Source organism: Papaver somniferum, chromosome 11, assembly GCF_003573695.1.
Source record: "Papaver somniferum cultivar HN1 chromosome 11, ASM357369v1, whole genome shotgun sequence".
In the NCBI taxonomy this organism is placed as follows: domain Eukaryota; kingdom Viridiplantae; phylum Streptophyta; class Magnoliopsida; order Ranunculales; family Papaveraceae; genus Papaver; species Papaver somniferum.
In genome coordinates this window covers 72,476,574-72,488,776 of record NC_039368.1, presented here as the reverse complement: position 1 = coordinate 72,488,776, position 12,203 = coordinate 72,476,574, and the positions used below count along the sequence as shown (strand labels likewise).

Here is a 12,203-nt window from a genome sequence, read left to right as displayed (position 1 = left end):
TTTTGACAGGTACGTCTGACGTGAATGAAAGTTATTATTGAACGGAGCGGACTGAGTCACGCTCTGTGAATCGACGACTGACTCGGAGATTTTTTCTTCATGGATCTAGTTTTTTAAGCTCTCTTTCTTCATTAATTCAGGTGATTGTTCTTAAATTCTTTCAAATCTCTTCTGCTTAAATTATTACTAGTGATTAGGTGGTTGGATCGATAGATAAATCCTAAATCTTACACCAACATGTCTGAAGTTGGTAATAATGATATCGTTAAAAAAGTTCCATCGATTAACTTACCTGATGATCTATTTGAAAAAGGTTTAAATCCCTAGAAATTTTCATTAATTGGTAGGTTAGAATTACAGAAAATAAAATTTGTTGATGCTGCTATTATATTGAGAAATCAATGGAAATTGGTAGGAGATTGTAAACTTATTCCATTAGGAAAAGGTTTCTTTACTATTAAACTAGATAATGAAGTTGATCGTCAATATAACAAATCTGGGTTGTGGGAAGTTCAAAATCAAGTATTAAGAATCAGAAATTGGGTATCCAACTTTCGTCCTGCTTATCGAATAACCTCAAAAGCTTCGGTTTAGGTTAGACTTCCTGGTTTAGGTTTGGAATTCTGAAAAGAAAAGATTCTATTTACTATTTGCGATGGAATAGGTACTCCACTGAAAATTGATGTTGCTACTGAAAGATGTGAAGTAGGTTATTATGCAAATGTTCATGTTGAAATTGATTTTGCTCAATCCATTCCTAGCAAAATATGGATAAACACTAAATATGGAGGTTTCTTTCAGGACATCTTAATCCCATATTGTCCAAAATTTTGCAATTCTTGCAGAATTGTAAGTCACCTGATTACTGAATGCAAAGTGGAAAAAAGCAAGCAACAATCAATTGGCAGAAATCCCCAGCAATCTAATTTCAGACAAGTTTTTGTTTCTGCAGTTAACCATATTCCTTTTGATATCTGTGATAGGTCTGAAGTTGAGACTCAAGTTACTAAAGAAGTGGCACAAGTAGTTACTCCTAGTGATAAACCAGCTAATGTTGATTCAATTATTAGTAGTATTTCTACTCCCCAAGAATTGATGAGTACTCCAGAATCCATTCCTCTGGTGGGTGGTAGATTTAGTGCTTTATCACAAGAACAAAAATATGAGGATGATGTTTATGTAGAAGAAGAAATTATGGCTGATTTAGAACCACAAAAACTGATTCAAATAGCAGAAGCTACTACTTTAGAAAACAGTGTGGTTAAATTTGTTGATTCAGGCTCAGGAAAGGTAACTTCAAAACCTGTTGCTTTTACTTCTTGGTCTTCAATTGCTTATAGTTCTGCTGCCAAGAATAAATCTAAAAGAGATGCTCCATCTGACAAGCAGAATACTGGAAATTCTCATAAAAATGTTGTTGCTCCTTATGATAAGCACAGTACTGATAATGCTCATAAAGTAACAAACAAATATAATTTCAGGAAAAATGTTGGTAAAGGGGGTCCAAAAAATCCCCATACTCCAACATGAAGATTCTTTTTTGGAATATTAGGGGCCGTAGAAGAGCTAGGGCCCAACAGAAACTTAGATCTTTAGTAAAACAATTTTCTCCTTCTTTAGTATGGGTTGCTGAACCACATATACATTGCACCCCTTCTTTTTGCAATAAATTGAATTTGTCAGGGATGCAATCCATGGCAATTCATAATACTTCTTCTTCTCACAAGGGAAATATTTGGTTATTTTGGAGTAGTTCAATTTCAGTTCCTTCAGTAGTTTCTATTACAAGTCAAATGATAACAATGGCAGTTGGTGATCTTACGGTATCTGGAGTACATGCTAGTGTTAACATGGTGCAAAGAAGATTTCTCTGGTCTGAAATGCAGTTCTTTCAATTGAAGAAAAAAGTGGGTGGTAAAACTCCTTCTATAAGATCAATGTTAGATTTCAATGATTGCCTGGATCAATGTCAGTTAATTCAAGCACCAAAAAATGGTTTAGATTTCTCTTGGTCAAATTGTCAATATGGAGATAAGAGAATTTTATGCCATCTTGATAGAGCTCTTTTTAATATGGAATGGTTAGATAAATTTCAGGATTGGGGATATAAAGTTGGTTTAAGGGTTGTATCAGATCATTCCCCATTACTTGGGGGTGTGCTAATATACCTAAACCAAAGAATGTTCCTTTGAGATTTCAAAAGATGTGGCTTGAACATCCATATTTTCTAAAATTAGTTGAAGACAGTTGGGAATTACATATATCAGGTGATCCAGCTTTTGTTTTTATTCATAAACTTAAAAGACTGAAGCAACTGTTAAAGGAACGGAACTGGAGTGTGTTTGGAAATGTACAAACAAAACTTAAGAAAGCTGGGGAAAATGTCAGAACCAAAATACTTATTTTAGATAGTGATCCACAGAATATTAATGCTTTAGGTGAATTGGTTCAGGCACAAAATGAGTATAATTCAAGAGAAGTTCAATATAGTACCATGATGAGGCAAAATCAAGAATCAAGTGGGTTAAAGAAGGTTCAGCAAATACTCAATTTTTTCATACTAACATCAAAGTTAGGCATTCTCAAAATCTCATTACCGAAGTGGAAGATGAAAATGGAAATATAATATCTGATCAAGAGCAAATTGCAAATCTTTTAGTCAATATTTTCGAGAAGAAATTTCAGCATCAAGAAGCCATAGAAGATGATTCTCTACTTGCAGTTATTCCTAAACTTATCACAAAAGAGGATCCACAAATGCTAGATGCCTTACCAACTGCAGATGAAATTCAACAAGCAGTTCAAGCAGTTTTTGATATTGATGCGGAAAGTGCTCCTGGGCCTGATGGATTCTCAGGTATCACTACAAAAAAATTGGACTTTAGCGACTACCAGGATTAGTTGGTACAGGGCCGTTTCGAGTGGCTGGAGCTCTATAACAGCGGACATGGCAACCGATATGCTATGTGGGTGAAGCCTTATTTGCTAAAGATGTGGAGCAACCATGTTGCTGGAACAGATATCTGCCAACTACAATGAAGCGATTTAAGTCCTAGCTGGCGCAACTTTCCGGTAACTACGGACTATCGATGGTAGAGTACGTAAAGGTTTGTTGCTGAAATACTTAACCCTCGAAAGAATTTGTTGCTGAAGAGTTATATATTGTTGGTACTTGGTAGAGGTGGTTAATTATAAAATGTAGTCAACAGCTAAAGCGTTTTAGTGTTGCAGGTGTCGGTCAAGGATTATAACTACTACATAATCCAACGGAGAAGAGTTTCTTCCACTGAATTTTAGTTGCTCAAGAATTTAAGCTTCTATACTATTGGTAGGATTAGAATTTCAGCCTTTCATTTTTCAGTTGGTTGAAGGGTGTAACCACCCTTTTCTAGCTGGTCAAGGTCTAACCGCTGTTTCTTCAGTTGGTTCAAGGGTGTAACCGCCTTCTCATATGATGGTGAAGGTGTCTAACCGCTATTTCTTCAGTTGGTTCAACGGGCTGCCCAAGGTGTCTACGCACCAAGTTTGTGGTTAGTTGATGACGTTGATGAAAAACTCTTCCCGCGTAAGATCCAGTTGTTTGAGGTATTTTGTGTTGTTGGCCAAGGGTTTCACTAATTGCGAAGTCTGTTGATTAAGGTTTTAGGCCTTTGGTGTTAAACTACCAGCAATTCTGTCACTGGTAAAAAAAGAGGACTTCAGGTGCTTTCAGCGCATTTAGCTAGCCTTGTGTTAATGTAGACTTTACATCAAGACTTCATTCCAAAATATGATATATGACTCCTACATATATACTTTATATCCCAAAAAAACTTCAATCCCTAACCGTAAGTTCTATGCTTGATAATGTATTTTGTCAACCACATTCATATGAAAACAAGAACGATTAAGTGAGTAGTTAAGTGAGTAGTAAACTTACACTGACATCCACGAGCTGGTCAATCAAAAAGTTGATCCTCCTCCATGTACACCCATTATCCTCCATGTTACCATCCCCACCTTCCTCATTCACAAGTTCCTCATCAGCATATTCCCTGTCCACATCTTCATAAACACCTTCCTCTTCCTCATCTAGTGCATCTTCTGGCAAGGGCTCGCGACCCAAACTCACAAATACCTGGTTTAAGAGCTGCATCACTTTAGTACCTTCGTTTTTAGACTGTTTCTTCAATTGTTTAATCTCCATTGCTTGTCTTGATCTTTCAGAGTTGGCTGCATCCAGCTTTTCATGCATTTCAGCCAGTTGTTCCTCAGTTTTTGAATAATAGCACACAGAACTGTCCTTACCACGACGCCTTTTTTTGCCAGAACTCGACGAAGGAATGTTTGCGTGATATATGTTACCATCCCCACCTTCCTCATTCACAAGTTCCTCATCAGCATATTCCCTGTCCACATCTTCATAAACACCTTCCTCTTCCTCATCTAGTGCATCTTCTGGCAAGGGCTCGCGACCCAAACTCACAAATACCTGGTTTAAGAGCTGCATCACTTTAGTACCTTCGTTTTTAGACTGTTTCTTCAATTGTTTAATCTCCATTGCTTGTCTTGATCTTTCAGAGTTGGCTGCATCCAGCTTTTCATGCATTTCAGCCAGTTGTTCCTCAGTTTTTGAATAATAGCACACAGAACTGTCCTTACCACGACGCCTTTTTTTGCCAGAACTCGACGAAGGAATGTTTGCGTGATATATGTCTTCCAATGACATGTCAAGTTCTCCTCTTTCCACTTGCTCTTTCATTGCTTTCATTTTTCCCTACCATCAGTCATCCACTAAATCAGTCACCAAACAGCAAAGCAAATAACAGAACAAAATGTACATACTAAAGATCCAAACATACTGAAATTAAGAAGATTCAAACACTAATTCAGTCCCTATACACATTTCTCAGAGCAAACCCACGAATTCTTCGTGCAAAGTTTTAGGGTACATCTAGCAAAAAACTTAAATTCATCTGCAAGCCCATGTTTCGCAGATGTTCCGCAATTAGATTATGCTAACTATACGTCTAATCGGTCTAGTGTATGAATCATTTCCTACACGCAATTCAAGTAATAGTCTTCCACAGGTGAGAGTCTTCAAAACATGTATACAAGAATATAAAAAGCAATCCAAGTTCACTGTGGTGCGACAAATATTGTATGGACAATACAGACTATCGCTGCTCAAAATCTGTATGGACAATACAGACTTTCTATTATAACAATCGATCAAATATTCAGTATACGAGAACATAAAACTATATCTTAATAGTTTCACAAGCGGGATCGGTAGACTTCTTAAACTTATGGGTCACGTCGAACATCATGATTGGATCAGTGGGTTCTCCATTCAATGCCTATAAAAACATAATATAGGATAAGTACATCGTGAAACACTATGGGAACACAGACAGTTATTTGGCTTAAGAAAAGGGAGCGCAGACAGTTGAAGATGATAAGTTTACCCTGCTATGCATTGACTGGGAAAAACTCGTCGGGCCATTAGAATGCTTCAGGACTTGACTCTTTCTGGCTCTGCTTGCTTGATCGGATTTAGTCTGTTACTCCAATAAGAATATTCCAAGTTAATTAAGCAGTTTTAGACTTTATGAAATTATGAAATCTTAACTAGAGATGATATTTACCTGAAATTCCTCATTATCGAACACGGCGCACATAGCTTTCCAGTCCTCCATGTTAGTGCAGTTCTTGGGCGGGTTCGCCAGTGCCTTGTCATAATCATTGCTACATTCTACCCTGTAATGTGCACTCAATCCTGAGCTGTATCCATTGTATAAAATCCTCATTTTATCTAACAATTTTTCCGTTAAGGCATCATCAGGCACAAGTTTGAAGTGATCCTACAGAATTTATTGTTATGATATCAAATCAACACTTCGAAAATAGAAAACAAGAAAGACGGAAAATAACATATGTTATTTATTACCCTCACAAGCGTAACTACCCTCTGAACATTCTCTTCAGGCACGTCTTTGAAGTAACGCGCTGTAAGGAGGGGGAAGTTCTCCCACTGCCTTGCCCACATACCAATAAACAAGCTAAACTCACGATGACACAAACCCACAAATTTCTGCTGGGAATTAACAAGTATTACAGGGTTACTATCACCGTATTTCTTTCTTTTACAAAGCTCAGGCAGGCTAGTTGGACCCCTGGGATCTGTTCAGATTCATCATTTCCGAAAACAGATAATAATTAACTAAGATGATGAATAATTAAGATAAAATAGACACGAAGTAAAGTTACATACTATAAGGCAATAATAAAGATAAAATAGAAATGAAATGAAGTAGAATTACATACTATAACGCCTTCTGGTAGCAACTTCATCTCCTTGGTTGGACTGGTCATGGCTATTTGATTCCCCTTGCGATGGATGTCTACAGTGGTGTTGCCTAGTGTCAAGTCCCAAGTTGTTTGGTAGTGAATGGCATCGAGATCTAGAGATTGATGGGCTAGACAATCGGTCTTCTTCATGTGGTTGTCCAGCTGCATTTTCACCTGTAGGTAACTGTCATGGACTGCACAAGGATCTAGAGAGTGAGGGAGTATGTTGGTCTACAACAGGTGACTGCCCCCTTCTGTCTTGTACAACTTCCTTTTTTCGCATAACACTTGAAGCATTGTCCCCTTCCAGTATTAAGGAAGGTTTCACACGATTCTACGTTTGAGGTGCGTTTAGAGCTACCCGTTGGTTTGATGGAAGAGTTAACGGTGTAGCAGCTATTCCAAGTCTTCGTTGGGAGTATCAGTACTGCCATTAGCTTGCTCCCATGGAAGATCTACTTCATGCAAATTTGCTGTTTTTCTCTCTTGCGAATTAATTTCCCTTGATCCTGCAATTAACTACTTACATAATTTAGCAAATCAACATAAAGTCATTGAGATAATGTGAAACAAATGTGTATTCAATTACCGTTTGTTGGCGCAGAACTTTGTGATAATCCCCCTCTAGCTCTTCCTAATGTAAACACTATAGAAAAAACAAAAATGAATAAGATACTACAACATAAACAAGAAAAGATAGATGAATGAAATACTTAACCAAATCTTAGCATATTTCATTACCGTTTGTTGGTGGCTTTTGTCTTGAAATTGGACTTCTCTCTGGCACAGAATTGTGGAAGGGACCCACTCTCCCACTAGATCTTTGTAATAATCCTCCTCGTTTTCTCATCATAATGACTACAACAAAAAAAATCAATGGACCAAATCTTAGCATAAAACAGTAAAGCTCCATTTTAATTTCAGTTTTTGACCCATAGAAACAAGAAGGAGAAGAAAAAAATCAAACCCATAAATCAAGTGGATGAGAATAAGAACTAGACCAAATCTTAGCATAAAACAGTAAATCTTTAAAATCTAACAAAAATGAAAATAGATGAAGAAATCTGACGCACTAAGAACACCCATTTCAATAACCTTGTAGTAAAGGTGAAATCTTATTCACCTTTTCTGATTGTTTTTAACAAGCTTAACACAGACATATTCATAACGTTAATAAAAATCAAACCTAAAAACCAAAGAAAAAAATTGAAATCCTCATTTTTCAACTCAGGATTGACCGTCACAGTTGAAATCGGACCAGAAAAAGATTTCAAATACACATGCAATTGCACTTTAGCAAAAGCCCTAATTTTTTCTTCAGAAAATTCAATTTTTTTTTTGAAATCCTCATTTTCCAACTCAGGATTGACCGTCACAGTTGAAATCGGACCAGAAAATGATCTCAAATACACATGCAATTGCAGACCCAACAAAAGTCCTAATTTTTTCTTCAGAAAATCAAAAAAAATAAAATAAAAAGACCATGTGTCTAAATCGAACGGAGACAGAAAGCATAAGTGTTAATCTACTCTTTGATGAAATAAAAATCAGAATCAAACCCTAAAATCAAACCCGAAAATCAAAACTAGCTAGATGAAAAATAAACCCTGAAATTGAAAAGGGAAAGGGCTTCTTTACAGAAAAAGTCGAGAAAAAAAACTAAAACTAAAAATCAAATACACCCTAAAACTTAAAATCAAACTAATAAAAGTGAAATTAACACATAAGAAAAGGGTTTCTTCAAACTCACCAAGAGAAAGGGTTTGAAAGGAAGAAGAACACTTCGATGCGGTTCCTGAAAGGGGAGGGTTCCAGAAAGAAAATGGTGAGGAGAGAGGAAGAGAGAGGATTTTCTGAAAGGAAAAGAGTGTTGAGAAGAGAGAAAGTTCCAGATCTTATAATTTAATACTCATATACCAAGCCACTTTGCCGAAGATGAATACGTATTAATTCGGAAATGTAAATGACAAAAGTAGCACTTCCATTAGGTAGAGACTAAAATTGATACAATAAAGGGATGTCCGAAATGATAACAAAGAGGGTGAATTCTTCCTTTTTTTTTTTGTTAACTTATCAGTACAGAGATATCATGCCTTTATATAGGCTCAAGTGCATGACTAGTTTAGAACCTATGTACGCCACGTATTAAAGAATGTGGCTTTACATGTACTTAACATGTTGCTTTGACTAAGTCAAAGTTTGTCTTTAATATATGTTTTGGTGGGCCACTTCATTTAACTTGAGTTCACACAACACTCTTCCTTGGATCACCATTTTAATAACGTTGCCACGTTAAAATTTTGTCGGTAAAACCCAGTGGGACAAAATTCATTCGAAGAGTACAACATCGGTAGCTTCAAAGTGATAATGCTAGTCACACATTTTCTCCTATCGTCGAAATCGCGTCAGGAAAACCATTTAGAAAAAACCTGAACTTAGAGTGAGGTTGGTCACCGTCATGAAATGCTTCCTCTGTCAAAGTTGTGTCAGGAAAACCATTTAGGACAAAACCTGAACACCGGCACCAGGAAAACCACTTGGGACAAAGCCTGAGTGCCCGCACCAGGAAAACCACTTGGGACAAAACCTGAGTGCCCAAAGTTCATAATAATGCTGACGTCGATGCTAATGTTGCCTCGTTAAAAACCTCGTCTGGAAAACCACGTGGGAAAAATCAGACCAGAGGAAAAGAGTACAACGGACGTCGCCTGATAATGGTGTTGAACACGCATATGCTGCCTCGTTAAAACCTTGATAAGGAAAACCCATCAGGACAAAACCTTAGCGAAGGAAAAAGAGTACAACACGTTTAAGTCCAGCCAAAGATTCTATGAGTTTACTCCGCCTGAAGCATGACTTCTTGGTGCAAACATTATATAACCTTCATAAAACCGCTTTACCATTTGGGTTTATGGAGGATTCACTGCAGGTCTTGCGCCGGGGGCACCACTAGTAATGTACACCTCGCATTTAAATCTTCAGTCCATTGCACACCAATTTATTTTCGCTTTAACTTCAGGCATAACTATGAAAGGTCTTTTGTAAACTCATAAATACCGTAGAATCAATTTCAGCATCTAAAAGTGTAACCTGTAAAACAAAAGTTAGAAGATACAAGAAAATGCATGCATTATATCCATGTATGGTACTTCTGGACCATAAATTCAACGTGCGTATCAGATAAATCGATCACTTCCCAGTAATGGTGCTAATTTAGAAGCACGAGTATCAAAACTAGATACTCTGGTATATACAGGTAAGTTTTATTATGCTAGCATGTCCTCGAACTTCAGGTCGAGCAAATATTTCGATTTCAGTGAGATCTCAAAATCTAGTTCAAGCGTGGATTTTAGCGCTACTCAGGGTTCTTTCAGAAGCCAAAAATGATATCATCATTTTATCCGGATTTTAACCTTATACCAGGAACGTATAATCACACACAAGGATTGTTCATAAATTTCTCCTCTTCAAGATGGTGATTATGACTAAATTTCAAACCTGACGTAAATCACAAAGTCAGGTGGCTGCCTGGTCTAGGAAAAGTCGAATCCTTCAAAGTCTCAAAAATAATCACAAATCAAGATGCAATTAGAGTTCCTCATAGACTACCACGCTAAGGTGCATCAATATTAGGAGAATACCTTTAGTTTTACAGAACCAATCCTGGGGTTCAGCAGGAAATCTAAATCGCACTTAAAACGATAATACTATTCTCTCTGCGCTTAATCTCAAACACCAACCTGTAATTTTCAGGCCTCACAATTTTACGGTGTGAGTCGGATCCGAACTTTTGCGCTTTTTCGAGAGAGTCCATCTTCTACCTTAGTTTGAGGTAACATGTCATACGCCTACCAATCACAATGTCGATGTTCCTCTACAGAGGGGTACACAACCATTATTGTAAACAGTAATCGACAATCATATACGATCTAACACATTCTCTATTGCATGCACATTCAAGAAAATTTTACAAACTGGTACCAGCGCCACTTCAGGGGCTTTATCATATCCTCATCTTCAATAAGGAGTTTCAAACTTAGAGAATGTGGATCATATTTTGATAGTCTCCGCGAGCACTATCTGTGTGTCTCTTCAAGAGCACTACATATTAGAAAAGTGATTGAAATTTTTTTAAGAGGCATATAGGAGGCAGTTATTCAGGCCTCAAGCGTGTTTTAACACACGACTTTGTCACTGCGAGATGCATGATTTAACCAGCTGAGACAACTTCCTGTGTCTGCATCCTCAAGCAAGTGACGAGCAATATTTTCCCCAGAGCTACTTGCAGTTATTCGTTTTAATCATGAGTAATATCCAACACCTCAATTTTATCCAATATCTTGGTGTGAGAAAACAAATTGAGATAGTTTCACGCCAATATATAGCGGCAGCCAAACTTTGTTTGATCAGGATAATTACTTAATCAGATAACCTATTGAATTGTCGACATTGCTTACTACAACCTTTAGGTGGTGTCTGTCATCTTTATGACTTCAATGGAAAAGTCCTTAAATTTGTCGACATAATTCGTGCCATCTTCAGGTGGCAGTCTTTCTCCCCCTAGTTAAGGCGGGAAAACCTTTTAGGTTATCATAATTTTCACCATCCTTTTATGGTGGCGTTCTCCCCCTGACTAAAGTGGGAGAACCTTAAAGGTTATCAACCCTACTCTTGCCAAAATTCTGGTGGCGAGTTGTCATGTCAACTTCTGGTGGCATTTTAGTTTTCCTGATCATGGCGGAAACATTACTATCTCATTTCTGGAAACTTCTGGTTCCATAATTGCCTGATTTTCAAAAGCAATTATGCTCATGATAGATTTTGGGTTTTAATTTAACTACAAAAAAGTACCCAAAAACAGCTGCAGGCTCGACAAGAGCTGAGACATCTCACGCCGTTTCTTTTCGACGGCTTACTTCCTTCCCCTAACGACAGGAATACAGTCTCATCTTCAATAAGACATTACCAACTCAGGGTTTTAAATGTCTTATAAATCGAAACCAACATATATATTTAGGTGATGCTATGGATCAAACATGTAAATTTAAAATGTAAGGTTTTGCTTCCAAAAACAATAATGATGGTAAACAGTTGGTCGAGCAATGAACTAAATATGCTTAACCAAAAAACCCAACTAGACCATGTCGAGTGCGCACATGTGCTAACTATATGCTCAATACAACACCAACTGAAGGAAAAGCATCAAAGCCTATCAATTTACCACCAAGATAAATGGACTTAAGTGGAAAGTCCAAAAATGGATGCGCAACCACAAGATTTGCACAAACAGTTCGACAAAATCTAACATTACGTGTTAATATAACAAGAGATTATCTAGTAGATATGTCTATCAATACATTAAAGTATTGAAATAATTGTTCATATTGCAGGGTAAATAAGTTATGCAATTTCCACCTTGAATCCTTTCTAGGAGTTAATGTTGATGATTCAGTAATGGGTTACCATAATGTTAATGATAATGCAATTTAACAACTAATTGTCCCAGGGACCAATAACAAAATTTACATCCTTATCTAATAGAAGCTTCAGGTTCTGTAAAGGATGTCCATGAGCATTTTGAATCGTCTACTCAACTTGGTAGAACTTTGGTGTCCATACTGATCATGCCTGAGCATGAATAATTCAAGGGTCATTAAACTTCTGGCTAATGACAACATGGAACTCGACTATTCGAATTCTCCTATGGCACACCCCATAAAAGAAAGCCTTACGTTTCTTTACGATGTGCTTCTGGCACAAAAACAAATGAAGTAACAAAATACTCCATAAAAATGCTCGTTTGTCGTTTCAAGGTGGTAACGCCAAATATTCTCAAAAACTCAACAGATTCTTCAGGAATCCGGAATATTATA

The 12,203-nt window shown here is 37.1% G+C and overlaps 1 protein-coding gene across 1 annotated transcript; it reads right to left on the bottom strand.

Annotated features, from left to right (window-relative positions):
- Positions 1–3,680: 3,680 nt before the first annotated feature.
- On the bottom strand, positions 3,681–6,443 carry LOC113321884. Its single transcript, XM_026569833.1, has 5 exons — positions 6,307–6,443; positions 5,930–6,162; positions 5,628–5,843; positions 5,448–5,540; positions 3,681–4,756 (listed from the first exon to the last, which is right to left on the bottom strand). Exons 2-5 carry the CDS (start codon positions 6,026–6,028, stop codon positions 3,899–3,901), a joined length of 1,266 nt encoding a protein of 421 aa, XP_026425618.1. The 5' UTR covers positions 6,029–6,162; positions 6,307–6,443; the 3' UTR covers positions 3,681–3,898.
- Positions 6,444–12,203: the final 5,760 nt, after the last annotated feature.

Excerpts from the sequence above, each read along its gene's own strand:
- LOC113321884 (XM_026569833.1), bottom strand. The coding sequence starts at position 6,028 with ATGTGGGCAAGGCAGTGGGAGAACTTCCCCCTCCTTACAGCGCGTTAC. Across the intron at positions 5,541-5,627 it reads TCGATAATGAGGAATTTCAG|ACTAAATCCGATCAAGCAAG; the intron begins GTAAATATCATC and ends TTGGAGTAACAG. Across the intron at positions 4,757-5,447 it reads CCCAGTCAATGCATAGCAGG|GGAAAAATGAAAGCAATGAA; the intron begins GTAAACTTATCA and ends GACTGATGGTAG.